General features: G+C 39.9%; 1 protein-coding gene across 1 annotated transcript; it reads right to left on the bottom strand.

Annotated features, from left to right (window-relative positions):
• Positions 1 to 2,599: 2,599 nt before the first annotated feature.
• DAD1 (defender against cell death 1) lies at positions 2,600 to 24,691 on the bottom strand. The gene is made up of 3 exons (XM_081136737.1): positions 21,156 to 24,691; positions 12,105 to 12,279; positions 2,600 to 2,835 (listed from the first exon to the last, which is right to left on the bottom strand). Exons 1-2 carry the CDS (start codon positions 21,364 to 21,366, stop codon positions 12,149 to 12,151), a joined length of 342 nt encoding a protein of 113 aa, XP_080992863.1. The 5' UTR covers positions 21,367 to 24,691; the 3' UTR covers positions 2,600 to 2,835; positions 12,105 to 12,148.
• Positions 24,692 to 25,748: the final 1,057 nt, after the last annotated feature.

The following is a 25,748-nucleotide window of genomic DNA, read 5'->3' as shown; positions in this document are numbered from 1 at the left end:
AGTTGAGAACCACTGAGCAAGTCAATAGAAGCTTAAAAAAATGTCACTTGTAATGAGCTTTTAATTAAATTTAAACTCAAGACTCCAAAAACAGTCTAGAAGCTTTTGTCCTAATGTGGTAGAAAGCTAGACAGATACAAGGACTATGGGCCAGGCACAGAAGGTCACCAGGGTGTTAAACCCTGGGTGCCTTAGCAACAGACAATTGTAGAGTGTGACCTCCCTCATCCCCAGAATGACATTTCCTCCCCTAGCATAGGTTGCTGGTCATGGGTTTAGACCCCTTTACCTTTTCTCCCTAGAGATAACATCTAGGCCTCAGTTGTATTTCGGCCCCAGGCCCAGAAAAGCAGCAAAACCTGACAAGGAACACCATGGCTGACCTCAGGACCAGCTGTATTTACTAATGATCCCGTGCCCTGGTGCCGACCAATCAGTGGAGACCCCCAACCCTGAAAGGACACACCTGGAAAGCTGGGTGAATATTCTATTGGGATCCTCCCCTAGGACCTCTCCTAAAATCCCGGCCCTCAAAAGCCCTAAGGAAGGAGGACCCACCTTGCTCTCCCTCACGCCTGAGCCTTTCCTCTCCCCTTCTTCTTCCCCCAGGAGCAATACCATTACCTTCCTCTCTCATAAGCTCCAAGGACCCTTCTTTTGCCTCTGTAACTTGTTCCCTGAGCCCATTTCTTCTACAGCTCACTTCTTCTACCTCTGTGACTTCCTAAATAAACATTCTCTTGTAGTTTGAGTCTTGGCTTTGAATTCTTTCCTACTCAGAACTCAAGTACCAAGGTTGCTGAGCCGGGGTCCAGTCTGACCCCACCAATCTACCACCAGGTGCCATTCTCCCTGCCACCAGCACTATTGCAAATAGTGAAAAGACACACCAAAGACAAATGCTTCCTGTTGACTGATGGCAACTGGCTTGAGTAAATCACCTGAGACAAGAGCTAATCCGATAAATGGGAATATAGCACCTGTCCCATGTATCTCTTGTTTATTGATTTGGACTAAAAATATTCCAGAAGCCTCCTAATAAAGCTATATGATATCTGTATATAAAAGTTTTTAAGCAAATTAAATTGACCAATCATTATTTTAGTGAACTTGTATCCCTGGGAATGGCAAACCATGGCCAACTTTTTTGTAAACAGTTTTACTGAAATATAACCATGCCTATATATTTAAGAAAAAATTTGCCAACTCTTGATCTAAAGCTGTTTTCAAACTTAATTGTGTATCAAAGTTACATGGAGCACTAATAAACACAGAAGCCCAAGCTTTTTATCAAGTTCCCATGTAATTGTGATATACACCAAAATTTGAGTACTGCTCTAGATTAGCACTTCTCAAACTTCAATATGCACATGAATTTCCTGGGGACCATGTTAAAATACTCTGCTTCAGTAGGGTCTGGGGTGGACTTGTCTCCTTTTCAAATAAGCTCCTAGGTGATGTCAATATTGCTGACCAATGGACTGCATTTTGAGTAGCAAGAACTCAGATCAGTGCTTCTCTGACTTGGCTGCACATGAGAATCACATGGGTAGCTAATGCAAGGTACAGATGCCGCTCCCAAAGACATTTACTTGGTCTGAGTTGTGACCTTAAAAACACCAGATTTTGTTTTTAAGATCCCAGAGGGATTCTATTTGCAGCCAAATTGAGAACTTCTGCAGGACAACTCATCATCTCAGTAGTCAAATTTAAATCAGGGGTGGGGAGCATCCAGCACAGGCCCTATAGGGTTGAAATCATTTGGTCTGGCCCTGCCAAGGAAACCACAGGCAGGACTCAAAATTCAGTAAATCTGGGTGCCATTTTCATAGCTAACTTTTAAGTTGATAATTTTGTATAGCCTGTGAATGTTATACCCAAATGGCCCTTGGCAGAAATAGGTTCCCCACTCCTGATTTAAATAGTGGAATTCTCAACATAGCTTATTTCCTTTATATAACATCCAAGATGGAAATCTGCTAGCATGATGCATATATCATGGCTAGGCTTTGGCCAGCAGACCTATTATTCTACCCAAGCTGTATCCTCGACTCTGATCTTAAGTTACAAATCTAAGCTTCAATTTCTCCATCTAATAAGGATTGGAATCCCTGAGATAATCAAAAGAATAAAATGAGAGAATTGTGAAGGCGGTTTGGAGAGTACTGTATCCTATAAATAAACATATACACAAAACCCTCCACTTTGCACTCTGCTTACAGTGCCTAAGGGACACATACTTCACTTTTCACCGCTAAAGCATATCAAAACAGCTATAAATGTGGAAGCAAACAGTTGAATTTCTAACAAAGTGCTTAATGACACAGTTCCAGGAATGCATTGTGTCATAAGAAGGGACCCACCGGTAACAACTGAAAGATTAGTAAAGGATTACCAGCTCCAGGAAAAAGACAAAGGACTGCCTTTTCGAGGGGTTGTCAGCACTGCCTTTTGTCATTAACTTCAAATACACTTAATGAAAACACTTAAAGGAAGATTTGGTTGCAAGTTATCAACTTTGCACAGAGGACTGAAGGAAAAAAAGGAGTCTGATACCAATAAAGAATAAAACCCCAAAACAGAGCCAGAGACACAGAAAGGAGTGGCATGGAGTTTAATTTGGAAGGCAAAAAGGTTACACAATGGAAGGGAGAAGAGGTCACGTAAATAAATGCTCAGTACAAAGTTGTTTTGACACAGAAGCAAGGGAACTTGTCTGGCTCTCCACCAGCACACCAAATCAGAGCCAGCAGTAGTATAAATCTGAAGAAAATCCATGTGTCCAACAAGCTGCCATCTCAAGAGCCCTTCTCCAGGGGGAATCAAAACGTGAACCTAAAAGAAATAAGTGGAAAGGTAAGAGGAAACATCCAAGGTTTTTAAAAATGTCTTATGATACTACAGACCGTGCCCCAAATCATGGGCAATATAGCCAGGCTAGAACCAAGTGTTTTTCACCAAACATTTTATAGAAAAATCAATAAAAATTAATGTTCAAATCCGAATTCCAAGCACACCAAGGCAAAGCTGACTAGGAATTGGTAGACATGGGTTCTGACTCCAGCTCTATGATTAATTAGCTGCACACCTTTACGTTAAGTACCTCTGACCTCTCAGGCTCAACTCTTAGAGGTGAGGAGGTAGAAATTTAGCCTAGAGCTTCTCTGGATCTAGAAAGCTTATAAAGCACTATATTCCAGTTTTGGGGAAGATGAAGAAAAAATTCGAGAGAAAGTAGAAAAAAATTCCCAATCTCAGATTTAACAAACGAAATACAGAAGAAATAATTTTTTCATTTACAGATAAGTTTTATTTTGGGGAAGAATGTGCATAATAACTCTGAGAAGTGTCTACACTGCTACTAGAGTCAGATGAGACTGGGATCTGGTAGTTGTGAGGTGGAGCCCTGCCTCACAAACATGGAGAGCTGTGCTCCAATATGGGTAGTCAGAAAGTAACCCTTTGCCCTAGGGGCTCCAAAGTTTCTAGCCAAAGCAGCTGATTTTCCTGCAGTGAGACATAAAAATACTGTAATCTTCTATGTGTGTCATGGCCGGAAAAAGGTTGGGAAAAACTACCTTGCAGAAGAGCTGGGCTACCCCAGTAGGTAAAAGGGCACCACCTTATTTTGTGTGTTAGTTCTGATCTGGAGATTCCAGCATCAGAGCTTAAAAGAAAGATCTTAGACTTCTAGCCAGAGTGCTTTTATTTCACTAACAATGGTATTTAGAGAAATGCTACATAATTGCAGAACATTCCTACATCAGTGGAATTGCAAAAGAACAAAAATAGGGAACAAAAAGTATCCACAATGCCAAACAAGAACAAACAGACCTATTAATACTCACCTTTTCACTGAATCAGATTTCTTAAAGCAACAGACCATGAGTTAATATGACATCAGTTCTAATGGCCGAGGTGAGAGAGGGCCATTTCAGTGAAGAGCTTTGATACTTTTACAATTATAAAAGAAATCCTAGTTTAATACAAAAGTCGTTTTGAGATTCTATGGTATCAAAACATTTAAATATGAGACATTGGAGCTGGTCCATCTAGAAGGCAAAAATTACTCACAAGAGTAAGTCTCTTTCATAGCGGTTTTCAGAAAATTATATTTACAAAGATCTGTTCCCTTCTTTTAAAGCAAAAGTATATTTACCAGACAGTATTCTAAAAGCATAGGTTCGAGGAGTCTTTGAAATGTTAGCTCAGTAAAATTGGACTACTCAACAGCTCAGAAGAATGGTTTCCACTGCTAACCAAGAGATACATATTTCAGGAAACTATAAAATTTCCTCCTCTGATATGAAGACATGCAAAATGGAAGACACCTACTGAAAAAAGTTAGCATGACTTCTTCAGTCTATTTCCCTCTCACAGAAAAAACAGCACCATTTGGTCACTCTATTCTAATCATCTTAAAAGAAAGCAAGGCACAACACAAAGAACTGTTAAAAATAATAATTCTCTGTATAGATACAAAAGATAATGCCAGACAGGGTTATTTCTATTTGGAATCTGTATTCTTCTCCAGTATCATCTCTATTCAGACACAGCACTGAGCAGATATGCTCAAATACTGATTTTCCTTCCAATCCATCTCATCCTGGATCCCGGTCACCCAATTAAAACTGAAAGTAGACAAAATGTGACTCAAAGACCATTCTGCAGAAATACTAGGTTCAGAGTTCAATTTCAGTTGTTACAATTTCAGAAGGCACAGGCTGTATATTTCTAAAACTGAAAGGAACTTTAGAGGTCAGCTAATCTAATCCTCTCATTTTATAGATGAGGAAAACTGTAACCTGGAGTTTGACAGATTTGTCCAGAGTTGTTCTGTCCAACACCATGGCCACTAGCCACAGGTGACTATTTAAACTTAGTTAAAATTAAATAGAATTCAAAATTCCATTCCTTAGTCACTTAGCTCCATTTCAAATGTTCAATAACCACATGTGACTGGTGGTCACGGTACCAGGTGACGCAGACTCAGAACATTTCCACATTGCAGAAAGTCCGGGGTCACTCTCTTTGGGTAAAGTCAGTTCTCTTGCATTTCTTCTGGATCATATTAAAGATGACCAACTTTGCAGAAACATTTTAGATAGCCTGACTTCATCTTTTCTTATCAACCTCTCCAGTTTTTTCTATTTAAAAAAAACAAGTTTAATATTTTTAACAAAAACCTTCTAAGAAGACGTATATATTTATCATCCAAAAATCTCTGAACATAATAGAGAAGAAAAATAAAATTTTTGAGTCACAATGTCTGTTAAGTTCCCACTCAGTCACTTATTAGTCCCTGGGCCTAAACAAGTCAACTTAAATTTCACCATGGCTTAATTACCTCATGTGTAAACAGGAAGACTATTTGTCTACCTCCATCAGAGGGTAGACCATGAGGATCACATGGGTTATGTGTGTAAAAGAGTATGTGCAATGGATATGAGTCCTGAAAGACTGGTGATAACTATAATACATTTTACAAATATTATTTAATTTTATAAAAGGCCTTATATAAACATTGTGCATTTTGTTATACAGATCATCACACTTTAACTTTCCTATGAATAGATGACGGGACTCTGATAATATGGATAAAAGCCAACAATTGAAAGGGGGGCAAAGCCCAACTAAGGATCCACACAAATAGCCCATCCTCCTCAAACACAATGGGAACTCTCATGAATTCCAGTAATCAAAGGCTTGAACAGCTGCAAGAAACTGATGAACATCCGGTCCAATCTCAACTGTGCAGAGAGGGAAACTGGGACTGAGGGACAAGTTTACTTGTTCATTTCACACTGCAGGTCTTCCGACTTTTAGTCTCATGTTTATTTTTGCCTTAGCTTCTTTCCTCCACAGCACTTTCCACATGTCTCAGCATCCACATGACTAGTGACACAACTATTTTATATAGCCTTTTTTTGCAGTTAAAAATGATTTATTCATCACACATTCAAAAAACATGCATTGTGACTGTTAGCCTGTGCTAAGTTCTGAGGTCCCAACCCTCAATGGGAGAGACAGGGAAGGGAATCAATAGCTTCTAACAATGTGACAAGTGCAGCATTAGAGGCATGCACAGTGGACCCCAAGAGCTCCAGAAGAGGCTCCTATGCAACCTGGGGCTGAAGAGAACTTGGAGTAGGAATCATCAAGCTACAAAAATGGAGCAAATAAGGCAGGGAGTTAGGGCAGCAATAAACTTCATAAACACAAATCTTGATATTCTCTCTGCCTCTCTGTCTCTGGTAGCTTTAAATGGACCAAATACAAAAGAGAGCTCAATTACCAATTAGAGAGTCATCAATTAGTGTTTTTTAGTAAATACAATAAGCACATTCAAGGTTTTAAGAATAGCAGGTAAAGAATTAATCTCCCCCTCTGAGGAAAAGATGAGTTGAAGAAAGATTATGATGTGTTTAGCTCAAAATATGTTCTACACATTTAGACTAGTTCCCCTTTTGGTGGCTGAACCTAATTCACTATAAAGTGAAATGTCAAAGTATAAATGAAATTTTAAAAACAGCCCCCCCCCCCAAAAAAGTAAAGATTATTACCAGTGGGGGGGTTATGTTGAGAGCAAAAACAAGTCTAGAACAAACCAAAAGGAAGCTCTTGAACTGACAAGAAAAAGAAAGAAAACCTGCACACGGTCTTTCCTGAGTGACAAAAGCCTTGGGCCACTTAAAGGCTCCATGCCCTTGTGCCTAACTCAACACTGCCCACTTCTGGCTAGAATGTAAAGCAACCCCCACCCAGTATCTAAGCCCACTTGGACCTCTGCTGCCCTCCTGTGACTGAAAAAAATAGGTTTTATCACAAAGATATCAGGGGCTTCTTCCCCCAAACTCAACTTCTCTTAGGCTTTGCAGTATCTTCTCTCAGCAGATGAAATGTACAATCCACTAGGTGGCGGCAGAACCTAAAGAATAATATTTAGATTCCTTTCCTGAGATAATTCTCTAGATTACTATACTTCACTGATGAATTTGAAAAGCCAACAGTAATTGCACATTTGTAAATAGTAATGCTTGTCAGAGTTATATTCTGCACAGTCCTACAGCCCCCTTGTTCCATCCAGGATTAAACGCTATAAATTTTTAGAGACTTGTGGTAGAATGGCCTCCATTATAAAAACAAAGCAACACTAACAAGTTTTTAACACAAATATTAGCCAAACAATTTCCACCAGGCTGACACACTTTCAAGCTCAAGTTTGACCCTCTGTGCCCTTTTCACTTTACCCTCTGATCCAGGGCCCAAGTCCAGGAACTTTCCTTCCCAAACCATCACCCAATGGTAGCTAAGTCTCTCTTTCCTTCATTTCCCTTTGGAACACCTAAGATAGTCTGCCATATACTATTTTAAAGAATTGCACAGAGGTACGAACAAACAAGACAGAAAATAATTACAGAAAGTATGTAAGCCCAGCCGAGAGTGGCTCAGCGACTGAGCATCGACCTATGATCCAGGAGATTGAGGTTCGATTCCCAGAAAGGGCACATGCCCAGGCTGCGGGCTCGATCCCCAGTCAGGGGCGTGCAGGAGGCAGCCGATCAACGACTCTCTCATCACTGATGTTTCTATCTATCTCCCTCTCTCCCTCTCCCTTACTCTCTCTGAAATCAATAAAGATACATTTTTTTTTTTTTAAGTATGTAAATTTTTATTTCTTTTCTTTAATCCTCATGCAAGGATATTTTTTCTATTGCTTTTTAGAGAGAATGGAAAGGACGGAGGGGGAGAGAAAAAGACACACACATCGACTGGATGCCTCCTGCATTGGCCAGGACAAGGACTGGGGATTAAACCTGCAACCCAGGTAAGTGCCCTTGACTGGGAATCGAACCTACGACCCTCTGGCCGCCGCTCTAACCACTGAACCACACCTGCCAGGGCAGTTAAGTAAAGTTTTAAATATTCTAATCTACTCAGCTTGTGTCATGCATTCATTTAAAAAAGATTTACTGCCATCTAAGTACCAAACATTGATCATCATTTTAAATGTGCATGAATTCTCCCAACTCAGAAGCTCACTAGGAGCATTTTTCACTTTTGCATTTACATTTTTATGATAATCTAAAAAATATTTAATCTATTCTTGACCACTGGAATAGTCATCTTTTTTTTTTTTATTTATTTTTTTAAATATATCTTTATTGATTTCAGAGAGAGGAAGGGAAAGGGAGAGAGAGAGAGAGAGAGAACCATCAATCATGAAAGAGTCATTGATTGGCTGCCTCCTGCATGCCCCCTACTGGGGATCGAGCCCGCAACCCGGGCATGTGCCCTGACAGTGAATCGAACGCTGATCGCCTGGATCCTAGGTCGACACTCAACCGCTGAGCCACGCCCAGCTGGGCAACAGTCATCTTTAAGCAGTGCTGCCAACTAAGCAGCTTTTACCACAGGGTTTCTTAAAATGCCATCTTTAGACATGTTTTCAGGAGATCACAAAATTAAAGTAAAGATTGTGTTTAATAGATCTTAGGTTTACGAGTCTTGGCTGATGAAAATTGCCACGAACTTCTAGTCTTACGGCAGAGGGAAGGAAATGGGACTGGAGAGGAATTCAAAGGGAACTTCAGCTGAATCAACAATGTTTATAATTTGTTCGAAATCTATTAATTCCAGGTGGTGGATACCTGGGTGTCTGTTTTAGTCCCTGTACTTTTCTGTATTTTTTTTTTTTTAATATATTTTTATTGATTTCAGAGAGAGGAAAGGAGAGGGAGAGAGAGAGAGATAGAAACATCAATGATGAGAGTCATTGATTGAGCCTGCAACCGGGCATGTGCCCTGACCAGGAATCGAACCTTGATCGCCTGGATCCTAGGTTGATGCTCAACCGTTGAGCCATGCCCGGCCGGGCTCTGAATTTTTTTTACTGTCATAATAAAAACAAAGAAAGGAAAGCAATGAGAGGGAGGATAGTGATAAAATAACTGTGGTAACTTTTTAAATACACTTCTTTAATTCTGCAATTGTCAAATACTTTATAGTAAACAACCTTAAGCAAAAATGGGATATAAAAATTTTTTGAGGTGAGATTGATTATCAGACTTATTAGTTACAAGATTTCCAGCAAGGCTTTCCAAACCTCTGTTTCTCATCTGTAAATAGAATTAGCAAGCCTGTCCTCATAAGGTAGTTTTGAAAATAAGACAGAACAGAAAGCACTTAAAGGCTGGCCAGAGTGAGCTCTCACTGTCTGTTAATGTTATCTTCCATACTTCCCCTGGAATAAATTTATTTAACTCAATACCATTTTCTTTTGATCTGCCTTTTTCAGAGTAGCTGCTGGTTTTAAATGTTACCCCCAAATTCATGCAAGAGCAGTACACTATAGAAGTTTATTCCTTTTATACCCAACTCTCAATGTACTTGGCAAGTATGGAAGAATGTCCAGTCTGTTTTGTTCTACCTCCTGAGTTGGTATAAATATCGAGAACTCACTTGGAAAACTATTTTCAGAGTGCTGTCACATTGCACATAGAACTGAGTTAGAAGCACATAAAAAGGGCAAATGATGTACGTTAAATATTGAGAACAGGACAGTAAAGTATATGTCAAATAAAGGATCTCTATGAAAAACCCCGGGCAGTCCCCCAGGGAGAACGTACTCTCTATGAAATGATTTAACACTGCAATCTGGGATTGGAAGATTTTGCTGTACCTTGGGCCCATAATTCCCAACTGAACAGGTGGCTCTAGGTTGTTACAACAGTCTGCATTATGCAATTTCTGCTGAGCCTGCTTTTTTTGTCTCTGTTTTTGTCATAATTTTGAAATACTAAGCTCTCTGCAGCAGGGTCCTCCTCCAATCATGACAGCCCTAGGAAATAATTCTCCATGATCTGGTATCTCCCTGAGCCCAGAGAGCATCCTTGAAATGTTTGTGCTGTCCTTTTATTAAGCACACACATGACTTATCTAGAAAAAATAACTTGAGAAATCTAGAGTAAGGCAATCAGAAGACTTATGACCTTTCCAGCAAAGTTCCTATCAGGGAGCCCAAGAGTTACTCATGATGATTGCAGGCATAAGGTCAAGGTTGATGGGTCAACTTTTAGCTGTACTCAAAGAGTCCTCATTGGTCAGATACCTTGTCTACTGCCTCTGCACAGTGAGTGGCTCCTTTCTCTGGACTCCCACAGTACTCTGTTCACATTTTTAGTGTGGCTTGAACTATACTGTATTTAACTGCTGTGTTTGCCTATAAGGTAAGAGCCATATTTTACTTTCTTTTTATTTCCAGTAATAAGGCATTGACTGGCACATAGAAAAAGGGGAAGGGGGAAGGACAACTCAAGTCCTGATCAAGTCTCCAAAGAGTTAAACTGTATTAGAATAGAAAGAAGTGATTCTAAAACTTCTTCACTGAAATAACCTCTGCGACCTTACCACTATCAAAAATGAAACCTTACCTGAACTAACAGAACTGTTTTTGAGGCAATATCAATAATGAAAAGGATCTATGTAATGTAAATAACTAATTAATTCATGCCAAAAACTGAAGTATAGTCATTGTCGCATTATTGCATTCACTTAGTACATGGTTGCTCTAACTCTTGTGTTGGATTTCTGATTGGTACAAAAATGATAGCTTTTTAAGTAGTGACAGAAAGAAGTTGGTCCTGGGATATTCTTTCCCCAAACAGGATAACATTTCCTAAGGTTCTCTTTTCTGTTACCACCCAGTAAACACTACAACACTAAATTTTGTAGTGAAAAGGCAAAGAAGAGAGTACATTCCTTCATCAATAAGCTACGTGGAGTACTGGAAGAACATGAGACCAACAGCACCACTGGACTAAGGCAACCACTTAGCTATGTGGCTAGGGAATGCCAATGGATTATTCAGGATCTCTGTTTTCTTATATATAAAGTGTGTGGGAAGCAACCATGTACATCCAAGCAGAGCTTTCGGATTCTGCTTGTAAGGGAGGGATGGAGAAGAGGGGATAGCACACATAAAGGAGAGTCCAAGCAAAGAGGGCTTTTCAACTTGTCAATGAAAACAGTTCCAGTTCCAATGCTGTTTTATATATGGAGAACCTATAGAAGAGTTGGTTTAGAAAAAAAGAGCTCTACTGTTAAAAAAGGGAAAATAGCAAATAAAACAAATAGCATCACACCCTTTATTCTAATGTGTTCTCCCAAGCTAATCCAATTTCCCCTTTTACTTCTACTTTAGCACATATATTAGCAAATGGCAAGTCTTCCATTCAGCATATAATGGATATCTGTCAGGCGTAAGCACTATACTAGGTACTATGGGGACAATGGTCCAGATTTAAAGTCATCTAAGATCAGCCCAGCCAGTGTGGCTCAGTGGTTGAGTGTCGACCCATGCACCAAAAGGTCACTGGTTCAATTCCTGGTCAGGGCACATGCCCGGGTTATTGCCCCTCCAGTAGGGGGTGTGCAGGAGGCAGCTGATCAATGGTATATACCTCTCTCTCCCTCCCTCTCTCTAAAAATCAATAAAAACATATTTTTTAAAGTCATCTAAGATCAAAATCAAAAATTTCAGAGCAAATCTAAAAGCAAAACCTACAATTATTGTCTCTTCCAAGATCTCTGAGTTATTTTCATGGAGTTATTGGTGCAGAAATTTATGTATTAGCTACAGGCAAACTCTCATTTTGTTATCTTAATGATTTGCAGAACAGTGAGAAGAGAAGGCAATGACCAAGAGCAAAAGCACTGATGAATCATGATGATATTAATGCATACTTTGCAGACTGATGAAAATTTCTGCAAAGGTCTTATCAGCAACATGGGAACCTTGCCAACCATGATCAAAACCAGTCCCATCCAATTTCCATTTCTAAAATCAATATGATGGGCCCAGCCAGGCATGGCTCAGTGGTTGAGCACCAACCTAAGATCCAGGAGATCACAGTTCAATTCCTAATCAGAGCACATGCCCAGGTTGCAGGCTTGATCCCCAGTTGGGGACGTGCAGGAGGCAGCCAATTAATGACTCTCATCATTGATGTTTCTATCTCTCTCCCTCTCCCTCCCTCTCTCTGAAATCAATAAAGATATATTTTTTAAAAAAAGATGGGACAAAGGCTATGATTACCACTTACATTCTTCTAGTCTCCCACTCCTCAATTAAGCAAACAGGAATGATTCAGCCAACGAAGTTCATGACAACAAGGTGCAGGATGGTGCTGGCAAAGAGAAAATCAGCAAAGGCACGCTCTGGGGAGATGCCTTGGAAATCCGCTTTGTTCTGTGGGTTGATCTGTATTCTCAGACAAACTGTACAAGAAGCAAAACACAAAAATTATTATCTAGAAGTATAAAACAAATGACTGCTAATGAACACACACATACCCTATGACCCAACAGTTCCATTCTAACAGAAATGATTCATAAATGCATCAAAGGCATGTACAGAAATGATACCCATGACAACCCCAAACTGCAAACAGTCTAAATGTCTATCAACAGTAAAATGGATAAATTATGGCATATGCACATAACAAAACACTATTTAGCAATGAAGGAGGAAGGGGGAACTGGAGGAAGGTGGTAAAAAGGTACAAACTTCCAGTTATAAACTAAATAAGTACTAGGGATGTAATTATGATTATAGCTAACACTGCTACATGATATATAGGAAAGTTGTTAAGCAAGTAAATCCTATAAGTTCTAATCACAAGGAGAAATTTTTTCCTTTCTTTCTTTCTTTCTATTGTATCTATGAGAGAAGATAAATGTTAATTGAACCTATTGTGGTAATCCTTTCACAGTGTATGTAAATAAAACCATCATGCTGTATGCCTTAAACTTATACAGTGATGTATGTCACAAAACTGGGAAGGGGAGGGAAGAATCAGCAAACAAAACAAAACAAAAAAACCATGACATGAATAAATTCCACAAATATAATGTTGAGCAACACCATCCAGGCATAAAAAATACATGCTGTATGATTCCATTTATATAAAGCTTAAAATGAGGCAAAACCAACCTATGGCAATATAAGCCAGGATACTGTCTTTCATCTTTCATGGTAGGGGCAACTGGAAAGGTAGAAGGTAGAGGCCTCTAGAGTGCTAGTAATGTTCTATAGCTTGATCTGGGTGGTGGTTAAATATGTGAATTTACAAACTTATCAAGTGTACACTTAAGTTTTATGCTCTTACCTGTTAAAGGAAAAAAATATAACCTCTCAAAGTTAGGCTAAAAACTAAAGGCTTACTCAGAAAATATATATACATATAAAACCAAAAAATCTTTAGAACTTTCTTATCTTCTAATTAAGTTATACATAGATTGGAAAGAGGCAGTAAAAAAGGGGCTGGGTTGAATGACAAAAACTTATAAAACTGTATTGTATAGCAGAGATTATAAATATAAGATGCTTATCTGCGAGGAACTCATAATTGTAGAAAATCTTTGATCTCAAAGTTCGAGCAGCTGCTCATCTCAAAAAAGGCAAAAGACCTAACTAAGCTCATTAACTTGACAGAGAACTCTCCACTGCCACATTCTACACCCTTGAAGATTCCAGCCTGATACATTTTTAGCCACAGTCACCATTTGACATGAAAAGGGAGCTCCAGGAACATACTTTCCCAAAATACCTTTATGCCTATGATAAATGATTACACTGCTTAAGAAAACCAAAATTTGCTTCAGGCTAGCATCCATCCCCTTACTAACCAAGGAAAGGAAATGAACAGAGATCTAACCCAAAAGGTCAGAAAACTACCAGACTACTTCTCCACAATCCATCACCATGGTAACAGAGCTTTCATTATGCTTAAACATGTAAACAGTGTGGAAGCACCACTGATCTTTTCAAGCACCTGGACCCTTCAAAATATGCAGGACAATGACAGATGACAGAAGCAAGGACAACCAATTAAAATGCTGCTGTGGATGGAGTACAGATTGTTTCATGCATTTCAGACAACTGGCAATATCTATTAATATGTAAAATATTTTTACCTTTTGACTAAGGAATTTCTCTTATAGAACAATGACATTCTAACAGCATATTAGTAAAGTTGAAAAAAAATGAAAAAGTTAAAATGTCCTTAAGAGGATTATTTAAATAAATTACACTATATACATGCAGTGAAATCCCATGCAACCATTCAAAAGAATGATTTAAATCTCTATAGGTTGGCAGTAAAGATACCTAAGACATATTACATGAAAAAAAGCCAAAAAAGTATTCCATTCCCCATTTCTTTAAATATATATATGTGTGTATATGGGGGAGGGAGGGAGAGAAAGAGAGAATTATTTTCTCATTTGTTTTAGTTGGACTCTAGGAGAAACTATTAATAGTGGCTACTGGGGTGGAGGACAAGGGTAGTGTTTCGGGAAAAATGAGGGGGCGAAAGAAAAGAGAAGCTCCCCATGAAGGTGGGGAAGAAAACAAATCGATGTGTTATCATTATCATGATCACAGTAACCCAAATTATTACAATGACAACATAAGCATGTTGTCCTGCTGAAATGCAAAGAACCCTGGAGGTCATAAAGACCAACACTCCATTTAGTGCATAAAATGCCCAAGAGGCTGTAGGGGTGGGCATGCTGGGGGGAGGCTACATGAATCACCTAGGAATTTTTCCAAAGTATACTCACCATTCCAGAATCTGATAAGCCATCCCAGTTGAATAATCACAAACCTTCCAGAGTCTCCTGATAGGAATGTCATATCCCTCAGATGAATTGGGGTAAACAAAAGGCAAAGAACACCTGTTCAAAATGCTCCTCCACAAGTGATCCTTCAGTCTCTCCCTGAGCACTTCGAGAGTTGGAAATTTACAACCTCCCGAGGCAGACTGCTCCATTTAAGCAGTTCTAATTTAATCTACCCCTTATATGTTTATCCCTTCAGCAAAATACTAACTGAGCATCTATTATATGTCATGCGATGTCCCAGGTGCTGGAAATGTGGCACAGAACAAGACAGACAAGCATCTGGCTCCCAAGGAACTTACACTCCAATGGAGAGAAACATATAATACATAAGTAAACAAACAAGAAAATGTCACATAGAGATATGTGCTATGAAGAAAATAAAACAAGATAACAAGAGAGTGACTGGGAAGCTATTTTTTATTTAGTGGTCACAAACCTCCTAAGACGATGCTATTTAAGACCAAAATTTTAAAGGCAGGATCTAGGGGCAGAGCATTCCATGCAGCAGAACAATCTTGACATGTTCTTGGTATAACAGGCCATACTGAGGGAGGTGGCTGGGCAGGAAGGTTCAACCTGGAGTTGCATATCAGACATCTAGTGAAGATGTCAAGCAGGCAGCTGGATTTACTAATTTGGAATTCAGGGAACAGGTCAGAACTAAAAATATAAATGTGGTAGCTATACAGATATTATTTAAATTCACCTATAAAACAAAATACAGAGAAGGTATCAAGAACCATGCCCTCCAACAGATAAGAACCTAGTAAAAACAGTAGGAAGGAAAAACCAATGAGGTGAGAAAGAACAAGGTAAGTGTAGTTTAGTAAAATTTTCAAGAAGAAAGTACTCCACACAGAAGCAAGCAGCCAACTACGTTAAATGCTACTGAGTATTCAGGTAAGTTGAGGTAGATGGCCATTAGATCTGGCAAGAGTAGTTTCACTTAGTGGTGAAGAAAGACCACCACCAAGAGTGGGGTAAGGAATAAATGGAAAATGAGAAAGCATAAACAGCAACTAGACTACTCTTTCTAGGAATTCTGTGATGATGGAGAAGAAAAAAAAAAGAAATGATAGCAGCAGGATACGGTATCTGGGATCAAATAAAGACAATTGTAATTGAATACTATTAGAGCATGTTTGTATGATGAAAGGATAAAGTAGAGAAGAGAAATTAATAATGCAGAATAGAAAGATGATTACAGAAGCTGAGTCCCTGAGTGAGCAAGAGGACTGAATTCTCTGCACAAGTGAAGGAGTTGGCCTTTGATAGAAAAGGGACACTTCATCCACCATTATAGGAAGTAAGCAAAAGAGCAAGGATCCGAGTGCAGGTGAACTCCTGATTCCTTGGTGGAAAGATGAAAGGATTCCTATCTACTTTTTTAGTGAAAAAAATAAAGCAAGATCATCAACTGAAAATATAGGAATAGAGGAAATGAAAGAGAGTGGAAAGAAAAGTTATAAAGCATATTTTAGAAAAGCAAACATATCAGGGGAGTATTATAAAACCACTGGGCAGGGCTGAATGCCCATTTGTATTCCTGTTCTCACCAATACTTCTCCATCACAGCACTATATCCATATTTACTTGTACCTCCCACCATATTATAAACATTGTGAGAATAGAATAGAGATCAGCTGTTTCACAGTTGAACCCTCAGTACCTTGGAAGAGAACCTGGCACATAATTGCTCAGTATTCCTTAAATTCTTATGGGCATGCTCACAATTTACCATATACAGTGTTAAGCACTGAGGATGCAAATGACAGCCCCTACCCTCAAGGGGCTCACCTTCCAGAGAGAAGACAGACATGCAAACAAATACAGCACAGTATAAAAGTGCCATACACACACACACACACATACACACTGAAATGGGAATACAGGGGAGTGGTGGGAGAGTCAGGGAACGGTTCCAAAGCGAAGCAGCTCTTGAGCTGAGATGTCTAAGAAGTGCAGGAATTTTCCAGGCAGTCAAGCAAAGGTAAAATAGCTTGAGATGTTCAGGGAAGAACAAGTAACTCAGTAACACTGGAGAATAAAGTACAGGGGGCAGAGGCAAGAGATAAAGCTGGAGATATGAACAGGATCACATCATGAAAGAGCCTACACACCATGGAAAAAATTTATAATTTTTCCTTGGGAACCATAGACAAATTTTAGGTAGGGAGTGGCACAATCAGACTTGAAAGTGAAATAAGCCTGCAAACATAGTGGAAGACGGGCTGGAGGGAGAGGTACCGGAGGCTGGGAGATCAGTAAGGAAGCTTACAGCAGTCTATTTAAGAGCCTGAGTCAACTGAGGATAAAGAGGTAGCAATAGATATAAAATAGATTTAGAGGACTCTCAGGCACAAGGTTGGCAAACTTCCAATCTCTTGGAGAGTAGTTATGAGAGATAATACAAGGGCCCATAAAGCTGATGGATAATGCCCTAAAATACGCCCCTCTACCCTGGTCACACAGCCCAACCACTCCCAGAAAACATTCTGGAATAGGCCTCCTTGCCTTTCAAATCAAACTTCTTTTGAATTTGTAAACTAGGGAAAACAAAACTATTTTTTTAATCCAAAATTGTTTCATATAGATTAGAGAACAGACTAGATCAAAGTTGTGAAATGACTTTAAAAATTATTTCAAGACCTAGCCAGTCTGGCACAGTGGTTACAGTGCCAGCCTTCAGACTGAAAGGTCCTGGGTTCGATTCCGGCCAGGGGCACATACCTCGGTTGCAGGCTTGGTCCCAGTCAGGGCGTGTGCAGGAGGCAACCAATTGATGTGTCTCTCTCATATCGATGTTTCTCTCTCTCTCCCCCTTGCACTGTCTCTGAAAAGCAATGGAAAAAATATCCTCGGGTGAGGATTAAAAAACATATATATATATATATATATATATATATATATATATATATATTTTTATATATTATACACACACACATATATATACTTCAAGGTCAAAGATTTAAAGGACAGTCTTAATGTTTTCCACTTATCCCTCCTGCATAGCACTTTAAATGAGCAGAAAGAGGAATTTTAGTTAGGTAAAAAAGGAAACTAGAAGGGCTGCCAACAATGGAATGTTAGTCTGGAAAAGGGGCAGATGTCCTCCTCTTAAGGTATCGAACTACAAGACAAAAAGTGAACTGCTGAGGATGTTTGAAATCTGTAGTGAAGAAAAAATATTCTACCTCTGAGGTCCTTTTAAAGCCTACTATACTGCATATTGTTGATCCCCCAAAAAGATTTCTCAACGGCAATTTTCTTGAAAATTTCTGGCTCTTTCTGGAAACAATGGGTAAGTCTCCAAGGCATGAAGGAATAGAAAAAATAGACTATTTTCATCGGGCCGAAATAACACCAGTCTTCTTAAGTGTGGTAGCATTCTATATTGGTTTAAAATGCACCGATCAATTTCCAAAGAACATATGCTAAATAATCAGATGCAGAAGGAATAGAAGAGAACACACTGCCAAAAAGGAATTAAGGAACCAGGCTAAAGAACTTTTCCCTCCAATTCATCCTACATGCTAACAACAATTTTAAGTCTCTCCCTTACACAAATTAAAAAAAAAAAAAAATCCTTAGATACTTTTCTATTACCTACAGGATAAAATTCAAATTCTTTGGTCTGGGATGCAGTACTACCAATTAACATAATCTCCTACAATTCTCTTTCTTAGCCAAACTGACTTTCTCCCTTCTCTTCCAACAGGAAACACACCACAGGGAAGTTAGAAACACCAGCACCATAAATAGGTACGAGGCTTCCTTTCCCAACAATGAGAATAAAGGATAAACTTCAAATACAAAGGTCTCCTTAAGACTAGTCTCCAGTTGGAAGACCTGGGTTAATAAATGACAGAGCAAGTAGGATTAAGGTCGATACTATCAAAAGAAATATAAATGATACCCTTCTGTGGAACTATGAATTGTCATGAATTCTTTTTTTCCCTAGAGCTTTCATTTCTCTGGCCCAATGACCTGTTATCCAACAGCTTTGGAAATCCTGGTCCCCCCAAATTGACTCCACTACTGAAGTGCCCTTTCACTAGGCATTCTCTTCAATGACAAGCCACTCCCTTCTCACTGGGGAGAAGGGAATCTGCCAATTCTTTTAACCATAACAGTCTCAAATACAGAACTTGGCATAAGGAAAAGTTATCTGATCAAAAAATCTGGTTTTGCCCTGGCTTGTGTTGCTCAGTGGTTAGAGCATCAGCCCACTCATCGAAGGGTTGCAGGTTCGATTCCTGGTCAAGGGTACTCAAGGGCATGTACCTGGGTTACAGGTTCAATACTGGCCCTGGTTAGGGCACATGAGGAAGGCAACCAATAGATGTTTCTCCCCCCTCCCCCCCGCCCCTTTACTCCCTCCCTTTTACTCTCTCTAAAAAGCAATAGAAAAAATACCCTTGGGCGAGGATTAAATAAATAAATTTAAAAAAATAAAAAACACAGACAACCATATTTTTTTTTAATCTTCTGGTTTTAGCACACTAATAATCTACAACTCTAATGCACACCCACTCTTCAGCAAACCACAGGCTTCCATGGTTTGCTGAGGAGTCATTTTAACCCTAGAAGCTTATGAAACCAGTGTGATTTCAGCATGGAGAGGTCTTATTTTTTTAAATCCGCTTTTAGGCCCTACCATATTCCTACCCTTTTCAGAAATGAAGAACAAAATCATCGAACAAAATTCACCAGAGCTTCTCAAGATTCCTTCTTCTGTCTGGCTAGTAAAAATTCTTAGTCATGAACAGTATTTGGGGGAAGGGAAGGGAGAGTCTTAAGCAAAGAGGGTAAGGTACTTGGTGCACCACATCAACTCCTGAAGGCCAAAACACTGCCACAGAGAACAGGGTCTTGGTCATCTAAGGCAAAATTCAAAGATAATGAAATGTCCACCTGATCAACAAGCTAACTCGCCTCCCAGGCGTGGCTCAGCGGTTGCACGTCGACCTGGGATCCAGGCAATTGGGGTTCGATTCCCGGTCAGGGCACATGCCTGGGTTGCAGGCTCGATCAATGACTCTCTCATCATTGATATTTCTATCTCTCTCTCCCTCTCCTTTCCTCTCTCTGATATCAATAAAGATATATTTTAAAAAAAAAAAACCCAGGCTAACTCTGCAACTCCAGACCAGGCTAGTGCGTAAGTCATTAGGCTTATTTTAAGTTCTGAAAAAGAAAGGAGGTAGAGTTCATCTGAGTCTGAACTAGCAATCTGAATACGTAAAAAGCTTTCTACAGATCCATACTTAAAGCTGTAATGAAGTCTCTTCTCTACTGTAAAATGAAGTCTCCAGACCATTTTAATGCTCTATTTTGTCTGTGCCCCAACTAGATTGTAAACTAGTTGAGGACAGGGGACATATACTTGACATATCCCCAAAGCCTTTACCATAATACCAATGTGATTAGATTCAAAATAAGATGGCCTGACAATGATGCTGCTGGGGGGGGGGGGGGGCATGTTTTTAAAGACCAGTGACTGGCAAGGTCTGTGTGGTGGCCACCTATAAAATGGCCTAGCTAACACTCCCTAACCTAAGGCTGGACTCAGTATTCATTGAATGCCTATCGAAGGTCAGGTTTTTGGCAAAAATTTATGGGAACAGTCAACTCTCATTAAATTTGGCAATCTACAAGGTATCAAACACTGGGAATCAGAAAGAATAATAAAGCTAAAATAGAACTACATGGCCTGACCAGTGTGGCTCAGCTGGTCAGACATCATTCTATGCACTGAAAGGCTGCTAGTTCTATTCCTGGTCAGAGCACATGCCCAGGTTGTGGGCTCGCCAATCGATGTTTCTCTCTCTCTCTCTCCCCTACTTCCTCTCTGTAAAAGTCAATTAAAGAATCTTTTTTTAAAAAAGTCAAGGATGACTCCTTGGTTTAAATAAATAAATAAAATAGGACTATGTGAATAAAAACCGAGTTCAGGATAGTGAAATAACATCCTTATCCACAAGAAATAAGTAGGAGCAGCTAAACACCAGTCAAGTAAAGGATGATTCAACAAGCAAAGCTCCCATGCTTATATTTCTCACACTGTTCATTGAAACATTTCACCTGAGGTCGGTAATGATTAGGCCAAGGCGAGAGAGACGCTTCTATTTTAAAACTCTACCAACTTTAAGAGGGTATTAAAGTTAAGTGAAAACTGGAATCGAGTTTTCCCTGGACCAAAATAAAGTGGATCACCAGGCTGAGCAGCAGCATGTAGATAGTTTCTTTACAGATTTAATTCCAGCTACTAGGCGGTTGTTTGGTATTTAGTATGTGACAACCTCTCTGAGCCTCAGTTTCCCAATTTACAAAAAGTGGGTAATGCAGGCTTCTCTCATAACTTCACGAGGCGGTGGTCTGATATAAAAAAAAAAGAGTACGGTGAAAATAAAAGCAGCGCACCAAAGTAACACATTATTACTGCGATTACTTATAGAATCATTCATTACCCGCTAGGATGAAGCTCCCCACACAGGAGATGAAGCCCGAGAGGAACGAGTTGAAGGGGAAGGTCCCCACGAGGAGACAATAACCGAACTGCAGCGCCCCGGTCAGCAGTATGTACAGGAGGTACGCGTCCAGCAACTTCAGACGCTGAGGAGTGGTGCTCAAGTACTCTTCTAAGAACCGAGAAATGACCGACACCACCGAGGCAGACATGGCTACAAGATCGTTACGCCGGCCTGCACTCCGCAGAGTCGAACTGGACGCGGCCACCACACCGGATGTAGAGTTCGCGCGTGCGCACCGCCGTAACCCAGCTCCTCCCTCCCCGATTGGCCAATTTGCGCAGGCGTAGAGGCGGGCCAAAGCGCGAAACGACCAATGCGCAGACGCAGAATACGTCGACAAATGAGAACTACAGTCAATAAAAGCGAATGCGCCTGCGCAAAGGATTTCTTGTCTGGGCGGGCGACGTGTACTCAGGTCGTCCTAGTTCTTCAGTCACGTTAGTGACGCTCGCAGTTGCTTTGGCAACAAGATACTGTGGAAGGAAGTAGGCGAGAGGTTTTACGCGGACCGCGTAGTTATACCAGGGTTCCGGCTCTCCTTGGTCCACCGGAGTCTCCAAGATTAACTGGTTCTGTTTCGAGTCAATGTCTGGCGCTCCCCAGGTTCAGTACCAGCTCGGACCTGACTCTGTTAAGGGCTGTGCTGCATATGCCTTTCCCAGATCGTTAGAGCAAGTCAGGTTAGTTCACCAGCAGTGAAAACCACTGAGGCGGATCACTGCTCGGACACCAGTTTGGAAGCGGTTATTGGGGGAGGGAGGTGCGGCGAGCAGGAGACAGTGAGCTTGACCTCTCCAGAGGCCTGAACTGGGCTCGAGATCTGGCCCTGGGGGTGCTTATGAGTGCGCGCGGTAGAACCTAAGCCCGCAGGTATTCCCTAAGGAAACATTTATCGGGCACCTCCTCGGGTCCCACATTGTCTAAGTTGTAGGGACCCTCCTGGGGAATCACAGTCGTAAAAGAGCGGGTGATGGGAAAGAATGAAGGGAGAGGAGGGGAGAATGAGGCGAGGTGGGGGGTGGGAGAAAAACAGTTGATTAAAGTGCATAAAGTAAACGAAGCTTAGCAGCCTTCTCCCAAGCTGGCGTCTTGAACCCGGTAAAATATCCCAGGATGTTAGAGCTGAAAGGCTCGCAAGAGCATTGCCTGATTCAGCCCCTACCCACTCCAGCGCATTTTGCAGAGGAAACTGAAGGTTTGAGGTTTTATATTTTAACAAGAGGGATTAACTATATTTAGCGTTTTGCCTTTTTTTACAAAATAAGGTTCACTTTAATTTCTGGCTTCCGCTGCCCGTTTGATTTTGCATGAATTTGACCTTCCAGACAGTTCATCTCACCTTTCAGCTGCAAGTAGCACATAAGCAGGTAATTTTTCAGCTTATTAATAACTTTGAGCTATCCTAGGCACTCAGGCAAAATAACTATAACAAGTGAATGGCAACGTTCCTTCATTTTCTTTTTTTATTTGTGTTTAGACCGGAAAACCTATAAGCATCAACTAATGTACTGTCAGTGGTGGGCAAAGCCTTGCTTAGGTTCTAGAAAGAAGAAAAATAATCCATGTCCTCAGAAAGCTTTACAATCTATTTAAGGAGATATATTTTACACCCACAGAGATTTGCACTTCTGTATGAATTTTTTTAATATATCTTTATTGATTTCAGAGAGAGGAAGGAAGAGGGAGAGAGAGAGAGAAACATCAATGATGAGAGTCATTGATGGGCTGCCTCCTGCACGCCCCAGACTGGGGATCAAGCTGCAACCCAGGCATGTGCCCCAACAGGGAATCGAACCTGGATCTTCTGGATCCTGGGTCCACGCTCAACCACTGAGCCACTCCTAGCTGGGTACACACTGCTGTATGAATTGAAGCTCAGCTTAAACTCTCTGATGTTTCCGGGGAGGAGGCAAAAAGCATAAGTTTCTCTAACAAGTTGAACCTTTCTCCCTGCCTCACCAGCAAGTAGGAGGATAGCTTCCTCACCAGTATTACCTCAAACTTTAAAGGCCTGGCTGATGCTTTTTAATCATTCAAGAGTAGAATCCTCAGGTAGGTTCTATTCCATCAGCCAGGCTACTTCCAGCTTTTTCTCCCCTATGTTTTGTGTGACTTTGATCCATATTAACTATTATTATTAGCATCTCCACAGGAAATCCCAAAAGGGGAAAGAAGAGATGAAAAACATCAAATTCGCCTACAGAATGCATCCTTTTCTGAGACCTGCAAAGCCAAACACCAATAGAATGAACTAAAAGCTTTTGTGGACTACTTAAATCAGCAAGCAAATGTTTCATTGTGATTCTATAGTCATTGAAACATTTTTGATTAACCTATCAATAGAAAATTACTAATACTAGTGTTTTGATAATTTAAATAATTTCAATTGTTTAAATTAGAATAGTAATATATGTAAAAATTCATGTCCACTGTAGTGGATAAGAGTGCAGCCTCTAGGGTCAGACACTCCTGAATTTGAGCCTTGATTCTGCTGTTCAGTAGTGATCTAATCTAGGACACGTTAGCCTAACAGCCTCATTTTCCTTTTCTATAAAATGGAAATAACAATACCTAGGTCATTATAATGTGATGAGTAAATTAGATGTTAAGCATTAAACATCTAGCATAGTACTGAAAACACAGTGAATGTACAGTAAATATTTGCTGTTATTATTATTAATCTTGGTAACTATGTCTGCTTCTCTTGTTTCTCTGAATAATTAAAAGTTGGCCAAGGAGCCCTGGCTGGGTAACTTGATTGGTCAGAGCATCATCCTGATATGCTAGGTTTGCTGGTTCAATCCCAGTCAGGGCACATACAAGAAGCAACCAATGAATGCGTGAATAACTGGGACAACAAATTGATGTGTTTCTCTCTCTCTCTCCCTCTCCCTCTCTCTCAAGTCAATAAATTAAAAATAAATAAATAAATAAAAGTTGGCCAAACCACAGAGCCCCAATATTTTGGGCATGCAAAAGATGGCACTGGAACAACTGCAACTCAGGTGACTCTCAAAGGGCAAATCAAGTTTGTAAGTTGAAGCTCAAGTCAGAATAGACCTTAGGAGTTTTATTAGTAAAATGCTGTTGGACAGTGTTATAAACAAGATAACATGCCCAAAATGGAGTTGCTTGTGCTAAATCCTACATCACCAAACAGATTTAACTTAATTACAGTTTCAGCTCTCCCAGAAATGGAACTTTAAACCTGTCAATCAGGAATCATCTGATCAGCACTAATTAGGTAATCTGCCAAAGGACCCCTGCCCTCCCTTAAAGGAAAGTAAGCTTGTAATAAACAACCCACTTTTTTTTTTCTTTTTTTTCCTTTTTTTGCCTGATATAAATTCCTTGTTACCACTCCCTTCTGGCTAAAAAAGTCCTTTATTTTGTACAGGTCCCCAGAGCTCCTTTCTGTCTGCTAGGTTGGATGCTGCCTGACTGGAATCAATTTTCACTCAAATAAACTTAAAATTTTTAATATGCCTCAGTCTATCTTTTAACAAGGGGAAAAACTGCTTTCTCTCTACCCATCTTAGGTTCATTGCCCTGTAAATTAGACTGACAAAAGACAACTTAACAAGAGAAAAAAAGTTTATTAATGTGCATTGCACATATACATGAGAACACTCAGTTATGAGTAACTCTAAAGGGTGGTTAGAACTTGGGCTCATAGAGCACCTTAACAAAAAAAGCAATGAATTTTTAGGGAAAAGAAAGACAAAGGAAAAGGACTTTGCATTTCTAGAACAGCAAATTGTGAGTAAATCTATAAGAGAACTAATGAAAAGTAAGGTTTAGTTAGTAAAATTTGTAGGATGGATTCCTCTGGTGCTTTCTCTGGGCTGAAAAGGATCTAGAGTTCTAACTGGTAGAGAGGGGAGAGGAGACACCTTTACAAACTGATGCCCTGCTTTTAGGCAAATAGAGGAGAACAGAGAGCTTTTCTTGTATCCTGCTTCTTCTCAATTGCCTTCAATTCAAAATAATCCTTATGCTGAAGTGGCATATTTTGGGGTGGGATATTCTGCTACTCTTCAACACCTAATATTAAAAAACAATGGGAAAGTGAAGGAGCAAGAGAGTCCCCTTATAAGCAAAGGCCATGATTTTACAGTGTGTCTCTACAGTAAAAAATGGCATTCCTTATCAAAAGAAATACAAATCCTCCAAAGAAAGGGGCTCTTCTAAAAAAAAATTTTTTTTAAATCTCTGCATGGGAAAGAAGAGTCTCTTGTATCTTTTCCAATTCTTTCCCCTTGTATTTTCACTGTCTTCTCCTGATCCCTCCTTTTGCTTCTCTCTACTATTGCATGTAACAGCTCCTCCTTTTAAACTTTGGCCACAGTGTGCCCAAGACCCCCTTTCCTTATATGATACATTTTATTGTGATATAATAAGAAACATGTTTGGTCTTCATCCCTGGTTCCTGGCACAGAGTTCCTCAATCCCTTGTAATTTCCTAAAATAAGAGCAATATTTTGTTATAATATTTGGTTTTGTCCTCACTTCTTGAAATAGCTCCAGAGG

This window comes from Miniopterus schreibersii, assembly GCF_964146895.1.
Source record: "Miniopterus schreibersii genome assembly, chromosome: 1".
NCBI lineage: Eukaryota > Metazoa > Chordata > Mammalia > Chiroptera > Miniopteridae > Miniopterus > Miniopterus schreibersii.
The sequence above is the reverse complement of the archived record's forward strand: the minus strand, read 5'-3'. Positions and strand labels throughout refer to the sequence as shown.

Coding starts and splice junctions, on each gene's coding strand:
- DAD1 (XM_081136737.1), bottom strand. CDS start 21,366: ATGTCTGCCTCGGTGGTGTCGGTCATTTCTCGGTTCTTAGAAGAGTAC. Junction 12,280..21,155: donor GGGGAGCTTCATCCTAGCGG/GTAATGAATGAT, acceptor CTTCTTGTACAG/TTTGTCTGAGAATACAGATC.